The sequence below is a fragment of the Aethina tumida genome, chromosome 7 (assembly GCF_024364675.1).
Source record: "Aethina tumida isolate Nest 87 chromosome 7, icAetTumi1.1, whole genome shotgun sequence".
In the NCBI taxonomy this organism is placed as follows: domain Eukaryota; kingdom Metazoa; phylum Arthropoda; class Insecta; order Coleoptera; family Nitidulidae; genus Aethina; species Aethina tumida.
Window position 1 is genome coordinate 12,639,546 of NC_065441.1, and position 18,041 is coordinate 12,657,586.

Here is an 18,041-nt window from a genome sequence, read left to right on the forward strand (position 1 = left end):
GGACGCATGTACCCCAGTTAATCCCGTAGGGAAAAAATCGTACATTAGAAATAGAAAGTTCCCGCGCCATCAGACCTACCTGCAACAACATAACTGTATGAACAACAATCACTTTGATCTTGTCATTGACACCTAAGTAGGCGGTTTGCGCACAAATGAATAATTAATGATAGGCACTGGCTTATTTACGGTCCCGCGGTGTGGAATGTGGAGCGTTCGACGCGAGAAAAGAACCATTGCTGATCGGCGGTCGCCTGTGTTGTTCACAGGTGAAAAGTGTATATATCAATGTATCTCTATTAAAAACTGATGGTTTGTTTTAAAGTCCCAAGATCAAAATATATTTTAAATTTATTCCATTACTACACGACAGCTTGATTCTGGAAATATCTTTTTAACAAAAAAATGTAAGGTATTTGTGGTTTAAAGTGAAAATCAATTTTTACATTAATTTTTAGTTTCAGACGCCTACAATTTTCCTAAATACCACGTAATTTGAACATTTTTAAAAATGCTCCGTTATATATCACTATTTTGCTGAAAAATTCTGACAATATCTAAGGATGTCTCATGTTTGTTATCTTAGAAAGAAAAAATATGAATTTGATATATATTTAATTATTACACAAATTTCTACATAAATTAATTATTTAGTCAATTAGGAAATGTACTAATTAAATGCAATCAAAATATGTTATATATTGTTGAGTATCCTTTGTTCATTACAACTGCTATTATATGGAGAGGCATAGATTCAACGAGTTATTGGCAACGGTCATTTGAAATTAAATTTCACGGCTCTTCATTTAATAACCATAATTAATCTAAATTTGATGGATTTAGGCGTTTTAATTGAGTCTTCACATCGTTCTATAAATTTTCAACTGGATTAAATCCGGATGCTGGCTGGAAAATTAACATGATTATCTTTTAACCAATTTTCAACAACTTTAGACACATGTGGTAAAATATGGTTCTGATATGGTTCTATTATATCTCTCTTGATATCTCTATATCAGGCCAAGAAAATTGAGTTAATTATTCAATAAAATATCTAGAATATTATTAAGAATAAATTTTGAGAAGAATATTGTAAATAGTGCCACAAAAGGAAAATATAGTTGAATGAGACCTACCAAATCTAATATATGCAATTAAAATAATATCTCCATCGTAAAAGGTGTGACAATAAAAGCAAAAATAAAAATAGAAAATTGAGTATATATTATGTATATGTTACTTACTGAACAAATTTTTAATGAAACCCTTTTATGAAATATTTTATAATATTAAATTTTCTCTGACCACAATTCTGTAAAAATTGTTAAGAATTTACTAATTTTAAAAAACTCATCTAGATTACTTTTCTCTTAATTTAGAAGCTAAAAATGAGTAACAAGATAAACAATTTTACCAAAATAGAATTACTATTATATAAAAAATCCTTAAAAGAAACATTCACGAATTCTTTGAAAATTAGAAAATTTGTATTTCGAAAAACATATATTAAATTTCTCTAAGTTTGTATACCACTGTGATTAACAATTAATTAATATAAAATTACATTTAAATTACAAATAAAATTCACATTTCGTTTGATATGCGATCCTCGTAGGTTTTATAATTAATGCAGCCGTAACGTTTGAGCGGATGTCAACTTTAATTGTGAGACGTTCGCTCGTACTTTCATTGTCTTATTCATAAAGAATATCTTTTTTAAAACATGTAATTATATGTAATTTAGCGCTATAGCAATAAAAAATTTCACATTAAGGCCAGTGCGAAGTCTTCTTTCAATTTAGTTGTGATTTCATTGACAAATTTGTAATTATTTGACGATTTATATTTATATAGGAATAATACAATGAAGCCACACAGACAGTAAATTGTTCTTTGTGAATCGAGCCAGTCACCGAAGATGATTTGAAAAAAGGGAAGTAAAGTTTCCGGCGTTCACTGTGAGAACATTTAAATTAACTTCATCATGCAAAGGGTCAACACACGTAACAATTCAACCATAATAAATATTTTAGATTAATTTCTATTACTCATATTTTATGTTCTGTGGTGGTACACTTTTTTTATATTAAACTTTGAACACATCCAAATTGTTTGTGTAGAAATGTAAACGTACCTCCACTATCTGATTTTCCTTAAAACTGATAAAATGCACAAAAGTTCACGTTTACGTGATTACTTTCGACCACCACCTGGGGTCGTACCGGGAATCGTACGGGCACGAGCCCCCTTCGAAACACCTGTTGAGTCTTCGTGCTACCTCAGCTGTATCTGATGTATTCACCGGCAGTTGTAGACGGCCTTTTGTCGTGGTACGTTGTAAAAATGAGTGCTGCCAGGTTAAGACCACCACTGCCTCCCAAACCAAAAATGGTACCGGTGAAAAAGACATGCAATTATAAAAACGTTATAGAAATTCATTCGGAATGCAGAAACGTGACCCCAGATGATGTAAGTGTTTCCATGAAGAAAAGTTTGTCGGTCGAAAGTATCCTGGCGGTCAGGCACAATTCGGAAGAGAGTCTGGACCTGTACGAGTACCCGCGGTTTCTGAATAAATGTGCTTCGGTTGAGAGTGTGCTGAGCGACAACTTGTACGACAAGAAGTATTTTCACGGCAGTCTCACTACTATCGAGGATCGTGAAACGGATTATTTTGAGGACCACCGTTTGATAAGGAGGAATCGCCGGTCTATATACGACGACCGACTTAACCACGAGCTTTTAATTTCGGAACTGACGAAGGGCAGGAACATGCCCAAACTTGACAGGAGCATGTCGCTCAGTGCATATGACAAACGTGTCCATTCGCGACCTTCCTTCAAGAAAGTTGGTGTTGAGGAAAATGTTGATGATTCTAGGAAGATTAGTTTCGGTTATATTAATGTGCAGTCGAAGGATATTAAAGCGGAACGAGTTATGAAACCTATTGCAGAACGAAACACGCTCACAGAAAGGTAACATATACAATTACAACAGTATTTAATTTTATGATAGTTATTTAGGACAAAAATTATTGAAAGTATATTGTTTTACAATTTGTTTTGCCAGTTCACATAAAAATTTAAATACACATTGGAAAGTTTTGAAACATCTATCAAAAGAAACAACTCTAAATTGGTGATAATAATAACTAATATGTGAGGAATAACTTGTTGAATATTTTGAACAGTTTTAATATAATAAAAGAATTATTTTATTCAAAATTTAGTTAGACAAGAACAAAAAAGACATTTTTTATCATATCCATATCCAAAAACTACACTGAGACGAATTGATTATAAAAATAGATAAGATGGGCATATAGTTGGTGGATTATATTTTCTTTATTTTATAATATAATAAAAGAATTATTTTTCACTATTATTTTAACCGTATAAAAAAGCTTATGATAGTTTTATTTTAAACAACAACAGAAAGTTATTTAAATTAATTCAAATTTATACAAAAGTATTTTATTTTCTATAAAATTTAGACTGACTACTGTGTATTAAATAAGTTCGGTCCAAAAAATATGAAAATTCTTCGTTCAGGCACTACACAGTTTTGTCTCAAAGACGTGTACAAAATGTCAATTAATATATATAAAAATGAAAATTGAAAGAATAGTTGAATAGAATAGAGAAAAAGGCAACTTTTGTGTTTGGAAAAAGGGTCAAAAAGGAACTTTTATTTAAAAACTGTTGGACAAACAAAAAAATAAGTTTGAAATCTCTTGTACTTTCTCAAAAAAAGTATAAACCATTTGAAAATGCTGTAATAAAAGCGGTATCAATAATAATTTGTTTTTAGTTTAAATACAATAAATATGGTTATCCCGATTAAACATAATTAATTACTGATTATTCTGTGTAAAGCACAAAAATAATGCTTGTTTCTCAGAATTCGTGATTAAGGCAAACTATCATTTGAGTAAATATGGATAAGTCGAAAACATGACGATAAGTGTGCCATCTCTCACAGCTAGTTTTAAACTTATCGGTTTAATATTAGTATAAAACTAGGTACAATATGTTTAAGGTTAGTGTGTGGCTAAATTCATGTGATAACGTTTAATAATCATCATGAATGTTGGAAAACCATCTTTGCGTCGACAACTGACATTCGACGACCGACTCAATCATGAGTTACTCATTGAGGAACTTATGCAAAACAAGAAAACACCAGTGATTGTTGATAGAAGTCAATCTTTAAATGTATACGACAAAGAAAAGAATATGACGAATGTTAAGAGTGTTAACAGTGATCGAGTGCGATTTAAGAGGAATTTTTCCATTCCAAAGAATCAGGTTACTGGTATTTTGAAAACTGGATTAGGAAAAATGAGTGAAAATAGCAAAAGTGTTACATTTGTTGACAAAGATGTGGAAGATAATAAAACGACGAAGAATATTACCGTTGGCACAGAAAAGGATTACATTAATTTAACTAAAAGGTAGTTTAAAAATTGAATTTTATTATTTATTTATTTATTATACTGATCCATCCAAAAATATTTTGAACGTATAAACCTAAGATTTATTTATATATAGTTAAAATTTCCTTAACTTTTAAAACATTTTCTTTAATTGAAATTAAATATAATATAATTTTATTCAATGTGTAAAAGAAGAGCAATAATTTTAATTACTTTTTAACATAGCGATATTGTAATCATTTTTAAGGTTACATTTAGGCACTAATTAAATAATATATATAAAACATAATATAATAATAATAATAATATATTAGGTTATATATTATCAATATACACAAAATTGATAATTTATGAAAATCAATTTTAACAAATATAATAAATGATATGTAATTTTTACATTATATTACATTACATTATTAGATAAAAGCAATGATATTATTTTTAATTAAATTTTGATAATATATAAAATATAATGAGATAATTTATTAATAAATACATTGTATGATGATTCATTATATAAAAAAATATTTAGTAGAATCGATTGTTTTATTTATCTATTATTTTATGTTAATTTATAACTTACTTTGGATCCAATGTTATCTAACTTACATTGTGGTAAAAATGAATAATTTGACAATATGATTTATGTAAATTTTGTATTGTCTTTTTCAAATTCAAATAGAAATATTCCATTATGAATAAACCTAATTGTAAGACGATTAAAGTTATTTTTATTTCCACCTTATAAGGAAACAATCGAAATTGTTGACTCATAAATATGATAAAAATAATAAGTTTCCAATGTTGGTGTAAAAACGTGCAATCAAAATAATTTAATTAATTTTAATTATTTAATTCAGATTGGTCGTACTAAATTTATTTGAGTAAAATTTAATTACAGATATTACTGTTATAATTTCAATAATTACACTTTACTAATAATAAGATACCAAGTGTATAGTAATATACTAAATGCATAGTATAAATATTCTTGTGTTTAAATGTAAATATTCTTGTTTTTGAGAAAACTAGTGTTTGATGTAAAAAATGGTTAGAAATATATTTTTACATGTAATTTAAATTTCAAAATTTTTCTGAATCATTTGTCATTTTTAAACTACCAGATACTACTACCTGACCGTATGTTTCACTAAATCTGTATCCGCACGTGTCATTAGAAAAATCAAAGAGGAGGTCTGCGCACATGTGTCGATTATTTTTAGATTTTTCTACTAGAAATTTAACTTCTTTTGTACGTTCATCGGTTAATTGTGATACAAATTTTAGTATTCATATTTGCTTTTCAAAGTTCACTTTCAACAAGTAGTGTTTGCTAGATAATGTGCACGTATGTTAATTTAATTATTGTAATTGTTAAATACAAGGACACATTACCATCCATAGATATAATTTACTAATTTAGAAAGCAATTTATAATTAAAGTTAAAATATTAAATAACATGATAAATATGTACATATATATTAAGGTATAATTAAGGTTATTATAAAATAGTCAAAACAATGTTTTATACATGTGTTTTTATTAGTAAACGGTTGGAAGTTGTATTAATTATAAACCATAATTTATGGTTCTAATAGTAATTTAAATTTTAAATAAATTGCAAAGAAAGACTATAATTGTAAGTAAGTTAAATAAATATTAATTAAATGAATCAAATATCTTATTGAAATTGTTGTAATGCAATATAACTTCCTTATTTGTCATATTCATCTTACAACTATTTTACACTTTACTGGAAACAATTTTGGTATTGCCAATTTGACCAACATTTTTATATTTAGGTAAGGTTATTTTATTTTGTAGTGGGATTACGACAATTTACTCCAATAAGTGCAACAATGGTTTTAAATACCGTTTATTGATATTATTTTATATAAATAAAACTAAACATATACTAAAAGTTACTAGAATTGGTAAAAACAGAATAGAACTTGCTCTGTTTTTGAGCATTTTATTAACGAATTAAAAATGGGTGTCTTACAACATTTTATTTTAGGTTAGTTTATTTTATTTATAAGTTGGCAGTATTGAAAAATACTAAACGTTACTAGATTTGGTAACAACAGAATAGAACTTGCTCTATATTTGAGCAATTTATTAATCCATTAAAAAATGGTCTCTTATACGTAAAAATAATTTGAGCCTTAAAATTAGAAAAAATGTAAAAGTAAAAGTTATTATTTTAAAATGCAATTGCATATAGCTTATTAATTAAAAGTTTATGGAGAATTATATTAATTTGAAATTTTATTAACATTTATAATTAATCTCCCAAAAAGTTTTTGATATTTTTTACAGATCATAAGTTACCTGATGAAAACTAAAAATTTTATTAAATAAATGTTATGTTTTACTAAAAAAATTGGTTGTTTTTTATAATCAAAGTAGTATATATCGTTACACTAACAGACTTTTACTACAATTTGGCAATTTTTTTCTGTATTCACTTATAACTAGCAATAAGTATTGTAATTGCTGTTCATTTTTCGTTAAACACAGAAACTTTTTCGGAGATAAATTATAGGAATTTGAATTCTCTATAAAAAATGTCATATAAAATTTTCCCATAATGTTGATGGTTGCGTCAGAAAATGAGAAAAATGTCAAAATTTTAAATCAATCCAACTTATAAATTTTCTATAAAAATCTGTTTTGATCATTTTGAAATATTATCTCTAACGAGAGTTAAAAAATATCAAAATTCAAGAGAACACCGTTCCTCTTAATATTAATATAAGAGCTGTAACTTTCACAGTATTTTTTTTACCATTTCCAACAAGATTTTCGATATAAATAAGAAAAAAAAAATTTTGTCGATTTTTGTGAAACAGTCTCATATTAATTGATAGAAACATTAATGTAACATTTTTTATTAATTAATTAATTGGAAAAAAATGTGGGGCATTTTTTTATAAAAAATACATTAACGATAACGATAACGTGTCGCATCATTTTACACTAATTAATCGGAATATTTCATCCGTTTAAAATTTATTAGATTAATAATGGAGATTTACTGGCTCAAAATATATTATATTTTGATTGGCCAATAGAAATGGAATGACGGCCGAAAGACATCTCAATTAAGTTCGCCGTAATGGGTGCACCAGATACCGGCGAAACAAATAAAATTACGTCACACGGAGTGCAACAGCGTTTATCCTCGGTCCGCGAGAAGCCTTCTCGCTGCCCCTTCCCCAAGTCCCACCTGGTTATCGCGGCTCCAGCTGCTCGGGAACGAGAGTACGTGTACGGTGCACGTCGAATGCGAAGAGGCAATCAGTCCCCGTCGAGCTGTTGCCGCGTCGCGACTTCAAAAGGCACACGTCTTGATGTGTATGCGCGAACGGATGATTCACGATACCGATGAGTAATACAATTTAAGATGATTATGATGCGGTCCAATCCAACGACGAAACTAGGCGGCAAACCGCCACCGCCCGTGCCGCCCAGGCCGAGCAAGAGTTTGGTGCAGGAGGCCCTGGCCAAGACCCGGAAGGTGTCAGCTTCGCCAGCTAGGCCGGCGCCGCAACCCCCGAACAACGACCTGGCCAAGTCCAAGTCCAGTGTCAATATCGTACTGAAAAAGCCCAGCTACGATCGGTCCATTTCCGAGGAAATTAAAGCTAGCTCCCGACCTATTGTTTATATGTCGTCCAATGTGAAAACGGTGAACAAGATAAATCAAGAGGACAGTGTGAAAATGGTTGAGTGTGTTAACGACAAGATCGGTTTCTTCAAGAAAATCGAAAGTGATGAATGTAAGTTAATCGAGAAGTGTGATACCAAGTCGACGGAAAAGGATTCGAAAACAGACAGCATGCCTTCCAGTGCCAGCAGTAGTAAGAGTAACAGTCTCGATAAGAAATGGGATAAAATGTTGAACGACAGAAACCACGTGAACACTCTTATCGACGAAATGTTCGCCAGTGTCCTGGAAGTCTCAGGCATTGATGACAGTGATGAACTCAAAACCGAAGTCACTGTGAATGACAATGAAACCACCCAGATCACCATCAATAACAACGTCAAAGAAGAAGTAAGCAAAGTCGATCCTTTACCGAAAACAGTAATCATAATCAAGGACGAGACGACCAAAAACGATGTCAAAGACACCGACAAAACTGATATCAGGACGGTCTCACCCAAAAAGGAGAAGCACGAGATCAACGACATATCAAATCACGAACTCCTCATAACGGAACTTCAAAACATGAAATTGGACCAGGAAAGAATAATGAAGAGGCAACGCAAACCCTCATTGACACTGTACGACAAAACGCCAGAAAGTAAATCACCAGAAAACGAAATCTCCAAAATACAATGCTCGGATTGGGTCGAATTGGGCGATGGAGGCGAGGAAGTACGCCTGTCGAGCTGCCAGATAACCATTGAAGATTTAAAAAACATTAAGGACAACGACGTGACATTGGATTGTGAAAGGTAAATACTGGTTTACATGCGTAAATAATGTAGTTTACTGTTGCCATAATTCGAAATGACGCTAAATGGAATATGCGCGTTTAACAGGTGGAGTTTGTACGGGGTGTGAAGTTAATTGGACAAGATATTTTGAAATTCACTTTCATATATCGACACCAGGTGCCGATACACGTTTTGTCAATTTCTATTAGTTATTGAATATGTATATAAAATTGTTTTATGGATTTTAAATGCTGGCGGATTTTATTGGGAAATACTGTTGGGAAATTGGAATTTATTAATTCTCAATCAGTGTTTAAAAATAATGAATCTATAAATTATCTCTAAATTAACCATCCAATTTATTAAGATGTTCTTTATGTGGTATTACATCATTTATGGAAAATTTAGTGTGTTTTTGACTAAATATACAATGAGTTTCTAAAATAGGTGGTCAAAATTTTAAAATAGAACACGTTCAATAATCTAAATTAATTTAAGTTAATTTTTAGTTAAATTTCTCCTGAAAATTAAAGTGAACATTAAATCTGAAATCTCTCAGATGATAATCAAACTTAATCGAAAGTACCTTTTTTCATCCAAAGTGAGGAAAGAATATGAAAAGCTTAATATTTTTTAAAAAATATTCGGTAGTGTAGAAAATACGGCGACGATAAAAGAGAATCTCCCAAAATCTATGCCATTGTAACATACTGAAAAAGTTTATTACATTTTAACTTCTTCCAAATTTTTAACCAACCATATTAGAAACATCTTGTATAATGAAATAGTTTTATTATTTCATTTAATTTCATTAAAATGTGTTATAGGAGAAGAATTTAGTTTTAGATTTTAATAAATAAATATAATTTATTATATTACTTCTATAAATAAAATATTTAAATGAATAATGCAATTTAAAATTCTCTAATCAGAGCTTAAGGTCTATCCAATTTTAAGTTTTTTATTATTATTTGGGAGGATTCAATGTAAGTAACTTCAGATGAAATAGTATATTATATTTATTCATCTTGAGTCACATAAGTAAATATATTGTATACTGTAAAGTAATAATACGGTTTATCTTTTATTTTATTATTCATGTTAATTAAGTAGTTTAATATAAAACATCTTGTATGAGATTCCTTTGAATACTTCAATTTAACGAAGTTCTTAATGCTAATGGATTTATTAAGAAATTTTATTTAAAAGCTGAAATTTTATTAATTCTCAATCAAATTTTAAAGAAGAGTCTACAAAATTCAGCCTAATAAACAAAAAATCTAATTTATTAAAATTTTAATTATCTAAATTTAGGTCTGTTTTAGAAGATTTATGAGAAACTCTAAATGCAATAAAATTATTTCGTATAATTCTCATCTATAAAAGTATTCAATTGAATAAAATCTGATTTTATTAAATAAATAAAATTTATCACTACTACAATGTTTACAGCTATATTTTAAAACAAACTAGTTTATCTTAACATGATACTTTCATACAATAATAGAATGTCCCAAAATATATGAAATATTCTATTCTATTTTTATTTCCATCAGAGATATTTCATTAGCTATTGTAGTTTTATAGGAACGTTTTATTACATTGCTGTGTTTACATATTTCTTGGTAAGAATTTTCATTATGGTTTCATGTGTTTATCAGCAACCCCTTTATTACGCCTTTGAGTCACCTTCTACATGATTAAGCTTTTATGTGGCGACGAGCAAATATTTTTTGCTAATATTTGCTCTTCCAACTAGGTCTTAAACATAAAGTCACATGTTTAGCACTTACACATTTATTTACGGTGTGACTGAATTAATAAAAATACCTAGACTTTATACTATACTAAAAATGTAATCATGTAAAAAGTGATAAATAAAAGAAATTAACAATAAATACAATAATGAATTTTATTTTTATAACATTTTTAATCACTAAATGGACGTTCAAATTATATTTATTTACTTAGTATTGACGTCATTAATTAGCTAGAATTTAAAAATGAATCCAATATTGCTAAGAAATGATAAGTTTATTTTGATATTTCCCAAAAACAATTTAATCAATGTAATAATAGAGATACTCCATTTAACTAATTGCTTTACTTTAATATTTTTGTTAGGAAAAGTTACTGTGAAAGTTCGTACATCACTTTCAGAATTATTGCGTCCAAAGTGAATTATTTTTCTAACTCGTTTTATCACGCTTGTAATTAATTGTAAACTACTTTTTCAATGTGTACAATAATAGATACACCATTGTGATAAATAATATGCCAATCAATTACTTATTTTATTTGATTTGAAAGAGATCTTATAATAGAAATAAATATCCACAATAGAACCATATGGTTCGACAGTTATTAAAAAGCGGTTGAGTGAATAAATGTTAGTTACTTTCATCATAATACCAATCAATAAACGCAAATAGACCAGTAAAATGCATTGTGTTGAAATACAGCTCTGAGAGTTGTGTTTACAATCGCAATAAAATTTTCATCTGCATTATAAAATAATTTATTCAAAGTAATTTGGTAACAATCCAATCAGCTACAGCTAATTGCCGACTGTAACAATAATTGCATCTTACGCCTCCTAATTGCAAACTTTAACTTTGGTATTTTTAACTTGAAAATAAACACGAGGAAAAGTTTGCGTGCGTTACAACATAATGTGTGTAATTTGTGTTACCGTTCTCAGAAGATTTCCTTTCAATTGATACACTGATTCATGAATAATGAATTGACGCAACGGAATTCATGTAGTTTGTACTTATTTTTGAACTTCTGAACATTATTGTTGTCCCATGAATCAACACTTGTTCATTGGTTATTTTAAATATGTGTATAACCTAGTGTTGTGATGACTAAATCACCTTCTGTCTGATTTTAATATCAACGTCATTCCAAACATTTGATTTTGTTGTTTAACTATTCGTAAATATTTACATAAAAACTTGATTTGATTTGTTTTGGGTATATTTTTTTTTTAGTTTTTTGATTGGAACATCAAACTGGTGGACTAAATAACTTAACTAAATGATAACATATTACGATTTTATTTAGGTTAAGCATTTTTAATGTCTATAGATAGAGTTGGTCACGTCTGCATTTATTACCACTTATAGGAAACTGGTTTTGTGGAAAAATGCGCATAATGTCAATATTAAATTACCAACACCTTATCTTCAACTAACACCAACAATGGGTATTTCGTTGTTTAATGTTATGTTAGGAAATTATCGTTTGATGGTAAGTGGGTAAATATTTAATACGCATTTCAGAATATCAAAAAAAAACATTTGTTTAAAATATACAGTTTTTTACTTACAACATTGATTAATTTATTTATTCAATTATTACAGCAATATAAAAATTGATATCATTAATGATAAGTTATCACACACTCTATCCTAAATTTTATCCAACAATAATTTTTTCTCCGAATAATATGTGATATTTTTAAGTATAATTATCAGCAATGACAAAATATCGTATTACGTGATATTTTATTCCTTCATTTTTATTTTTGTAGTAAAACAGTTTTAAACGATTTACGTCAGTCATTTTATTTACAATTTTTTAATGTCATCAATATTTATAGTTTTTGTGGTTTTGTATTTTATTATATCCATTGAACAATTATGGTTTTATGTTTAAAAAAGCAATAAAATATTTGTCATAAAACTAATATTATGAAAAAATTTATGTATAAGAATTTTCAAAAAATGAAAAATGAATTAGGTTTATCAATTTTTATTTAAATATTCTGTTTAGTTTCCTAAAAATTTCAACTTTAGTATCTATTTACGTGGTATAATATTTTGAAAATTTTAATTAATAACATAAATAAATTAAATATAGTATTTCTCATACAAAAATATCTCTTAATATTCTAAATATATCAAACATGGGGCTTTAAACCAGTTTTTTGTATTATTTAAGGTTTTTGAGAAATTGAACCTTTTCAAATTTAAAGAAATTTAGTTGCATTCAAAAATCTTGTTGAAAATCCACAATTATTTCAACTATGTTATGTTATTTTAATTTTTTTTTTTTTTTTTTTGTTATAATGTTTTGGAATACATGAAACTTTCTGAATTAATGAAATGTGAATTTCACATTTAAATATTTCAAATGTAATCGTTTAAAATATGTTTTTTTTTTTTTAATTTTTATAATGCTATATATATATATATTATATCTAAATTAAATTTCATTTACAATTTTTGTCTAACTAATTACTTTAAAGTCTGTCTTGTATAGGATTTTCAGAGCACTTTTCATTAAAATATTCTGTTTGATGTTATAAAAATTTCAACTGTTTCATTAAAAAATATAAATCTAAATATATCATACCTGAGATTTTAAAACCAATTTTTTTGTATTTAATGTTTTTAAAAAATTGAAACTTTCCAAATTAATGAAAACTCACAGAAATTATATTCAAATATATTATTTAAAATCCAAAATATTTCAATATTGAGTTTTTAAAATACTTTTTATGTTTTCAGTATTTCAAATATGGGTCTTTAAAATGTTTTTTTTTCTTTTATTAAATTTCGAATTTGATTTATCATTTTCCATTTTCATATATGCATTCTAAACATTTCAATCTGTCTTTTTGAATGTTTTAAAGAATTTGAAAAATAAATACTAAATGAGATTTAGCTGTATTTTAAAATATTGTTTGATATTTCAAGTATATGTATTTCTGTATAATTTGATCTTATCTTGTTAAATTAAAATTAAAAAAGTAATAAAAGCTAAATAAAATTGAGTCCTTTAAATTAAAAAATATTGTTTAAAATCCAAAATACATCAACTATAGAATTTTCTGTTGAAATCGTATTTATAAAAAGTAAATTGATTGGATTTAGATTTTGCATGGTATAATGTTTTTAAGGAAATGAATAAATATTATGTTAACCAACATTGTGGCAAATTAGATTGTTCCCATTGGTTAATGTTTTAACAGTAACTGTTTATGTTACAATAGTAACAAAGAAAGTTTGTATTAGATAATATTACATAAAATTTTGTATTTAAAAATTGAAATCGTTATTGATATATTAGTTCATTTTACTTTTATAAATAATGTTACGTTTTAGCAAATTGTATAAACATTCACATTTAATTATGCTGCAATTAAAAGTGAACTTTTCAAAATAGCCACAACTCATGAGCTAAAAACATCGGACACGTTAATGAACTTTAATTTAGCCTTTTTAAAAACCGTTTTGTTTTGGATGAGGTAACAACTAGTTGGACAGTTAACAAGATATTTGTTTTTCGCTTTCCTGTGTGTAACATTTATCGTGCTGCGTACTGTTTGTCTTTTAAATTACCAAGTACTGGTTTAATCGTTTGTCTTACAAGGTGCCAATTGGCTTCATAATCTTCGTTTTCCTCTACTTTAGATTGTTGAAGCTCCGTATTAAATCACTAAACATTATATTTGTTACAACATACAATTAATATTTTTTTGGATTTACATCCTTTAGCTAAGCATTGCAAAAAATTGTTTAATTTCCTGTCGTTTTTAGTGTGAGATTGTAACAGTATTTAACTGTAAACGAGCGCAATAAAACTGAATAGTTATAAAACAAAATATCGAGGAAGTTGTATATTTAATGGATTCCTTATAGTTTTTCCGATTGAACGAAACTGTAACTCATTATCAGCGCAAATATATGTGTATAATATAAATATTTATGCTTGCGTAACCGGAAAAAATTGTTAACACAATTTCTGCACAGCCATGGGATAAACATTGCATATAATTAACAAGTGTCCCGTATCAACAACTTTTGTTATGTTAGTAAATGGAAATTCCATAAAACTTTACTATTTTATAAATATAAATTATTGTTTCATAAGTCTTTCCGTTTTTGCATATGCTTAACGTAATATTTTCTAGATGTGAAAACTGTTTTTCTGCAATAGTTGAATATCATAAAAGATATTGAGCGTTGGAAAATGGTTTACGTAATACGTGATGGGAAATAAAATAATAATGTGGATTAATTGTATATTATGCAATTTATAAAATTCAAATAAACAATAATATTTTATAAATAATTAGTATTTTTATTTCATTTTTATCAGTGAGTTTATCATCGAAAGGGGTATAAAACATTTTAATTGAGTTTTGACATTTAGATTACATAAATCAAGAATATCCATTTAAAACCTTTTAAAGTTACCTCATATTTTTACAACCCATCAATTGAATTAGTTTGTATTGCAAAAAAACAATGTCAATAGAAATAGATAAACATATCACAACTTTGTTTTAAAAGATAAACTGAACGAATAACAATAAAAACTTTTTTAAACACTGAGATAACAGAATATCACATCAATACAATAGGCAGTCGGTGTTATTTTTATCATTTAGTCATCAGGTAGAAAACGTTGAACATTAAAACTCAGGAGAAAATTCATTAAAAATGTTAATGAGTTTACTCAATGTACTCTTTCGCTGAAATAAATTAAATAAGGAGTTTAATCATGTAAAAACATCTTTTTTGGCATCTGTGGCCAATAAAAATTGTTTAAACAAGCATTTGAAAATTTCATAAAGTGTGTATTTGGCTGGACAAGTTTTAATTTGCATATATTGCTTAGGAGTAAATAGAATTTTTGATGCCAGCCAGATGAGACCGTCTGGTGTCATCACGTTACATAACCGAAGCGAATTTAATTTCCTGATACACAATACGTTCTGTTTATTTAATGTGCCTTTTTGAAATTGTGTTGTCAATTAGTTGGCAGGACATTTTTAGAACTGGTATTGTATTACGTTGGAAAATTTTTCAACCAGCAAAAAAGGGAATAAAGAGGCCCAAGGTTAGCACGGATTTTGTAAAGCATAATAAACAACAATGTTGTAATTTTCAACAAATTGCAAAAATTTACTGTAGTGTGTAATGTTTACAAAATTTTAACAGCATTAAATTAACTCGCTCTAATTTAATCGCAGTGGCAAAATCGTCCTTGGCTTTTCTGAAATCACGTTTTTCGTTTCAGAATAAGCAAAATGTCATCGTTGCACGGTTTACCTCCTCTGCCGAAAAGTCTCAGCGGTTTCAATATCCTCGAGAACTCGCAGAGCAACGGTCAAAAACCGCCCACCCCAGTGCGGACCAGCTCCATACGGAGCGGACAGTCCGGCCAGCATGGTCATCTGGCTTATCCTGCTCATCACAAATCCAATGGTGTGACGCAGCAAGACTCCTCCGGCAGGAAGACGACCAACCTGGACAGCCAACTGGCCATTCTACGAAGGGAAATGGTGAGTGTTATCTTAAAGGTGTTTCTCTAAGCTCAATTCACTTTAGGAATTAATCAGAATACTTTTTTTACTTTAACACAACATTTTTACACTAATTTGACTACTAAAAATTAAAGTATTACGTAGATATACTTTAGCTAGAACTTTGTGTCTTTGAGCTAATTTTAATAATAGTCAAAAATGAATAAATCAATTCAAATATGACTTTTATTATGTCTCTAGGCTCGGTTTATTTCAACATTAAACTTTAAACTCAAACTAGACTAATTTAAATATTTATAGAAGCATTTAAGCATAGTTTTGAAATCTTTTAGCATAAATAAAATATATAACATATACAAGGTGGTCCACTTAACTTATTCATCAGATGTTTATGGAGAACAGAAAATGGTATTGATTTGAAATTTTTATATCAATTATATCTTGACTTGAACTACTTTTATAATTTATTTTGAACAAAACTTCATTTACGGTTTCACTGGTGTAACATCAACTTTATTATTTTTAATGGGACACTCTTAGATTTTTCAAAATAAGCACCCTTTATAAAATTTGGCTCCTGATAGGATGGTTCTTGTATTTACCATTTCAACATCAGAATTGGTGGCTTTATAGATATTATATTTAGACCACCATTCTGTCAAAAATTTTATTTTGAAAAATATAAATTACTCAAAAAAATTTGGATTTAGGTATAGCTATTTTATTTGCAATTACATGTAGAATGTAAAAATATTGAAATATACAGGTGCAAAATCTGGAAAAAAAATTTTTTATTTAAAAAGAGGTAGAAAATGAATAAATCAATTCTAATATGATTTTAGATGTTTTTCTATGTTTAATTCATTTTAATAATGTTTTAAATTTTGCTTTTTCTCACTGAATACTTTTTGATAGAAAATTCTAACCTTGAATTTTTTGAGCAAAATTTAATATTAGGCAGAAAATAAATAAATCAATATAAATGTTAAGTGTTGATGTACTTTAAAATACTATATGTAATAAAAATTTAAGCAAAAATAAATGTTATGAGGGAAATTTTCGAATAGAATAGAAGATTTACCCACACATTGAATTCAATTTGAAATGGTAGATGTAACTGACTTGACCAATACACGTAAGCGATGACACAATTATAAAGATATCATTTTGAAATGGGAATGGGTTTAAAATTAAATTCCCAGACTCAACAATTTGTACAAATACACATATAATCCGTCAGGTTTAATATGAAACACATCCAATCGGATAATTCGATTTAAACCAACATAAGATAATTAATGAGCAGAACTTAAACGTTGATACTTTAAATCCAAATTAATGAGTCTCCGTTTACGGGACTGATGATCTGTAAAGTTTGCAATTGCAGATAATGTGCATAAATCTTACTTAGTTGAATTTATGCGTTATGCGAAGATAAATACGCCCGTACACGTTTCGTTGGAGAAAATAGAGTATATTTTCCTGTATTGATATCGATCTAAGCGAATATATCATCGCGGATGCCACCAAGGAACTACCGACCGTGCTGTGTATCTTCAGGAAGATACAACCTTCAGATATTACAAATACAAATGATATATAAGAACATTACACTGCAAGTAATTGTAATACACGGAAATTGGATGTATATGAAACGATAAATTTAATTCCTATGTCACAGGATTTAATAATTAGTTTAGTACATGTTATCGACTGATAACGTTGTTTCCTTTCTGAGAAAACTTTTATTAAAGTAAAATCACCCGACTCTTAACTCAAGGAAAATTGATTTGCGAATGCTGATAAAAAAGTGTTCGACGTCAAGAACCATGCTCAGTATCTAGTTGTATTGGAAACGTGCCAAAATATAATCGATAGAC

The 18,041-nt window shown here is 28.1% G+C and overlaps 1 protein-coding gene across 1 annotated transcript in view; it reads left to right on the forward strand.

Annotated features, from left to right (window-relative positions):
* The first annotated feature begins 7,616 nt into the window (after nucleotides 1-7,616).
* The window catches only part of LOC109605225 (uncharacterized), a 44,936-nt gene continuing 34,511 nt past the window's right edge, over nucleotides 7,617-18,041 (forward strand). The window contains exons 1-2 of the mRNA XM_049969551.1: nucleotides 7,617-8,900; nucleotides 15,915-16,179. Coding sequence (XP_049825508.1) covers nucleotides 7,843-8,900; nucleotides 15,915-16,179 — 1,323 coding nt within the window. The 5' untranslated portion in view covers nucleotides 7,617-7,842. The remainder of the gene's footprint in view (nucleotides 8,901-15,914; nucleotides 16,180-18,041) is intronic.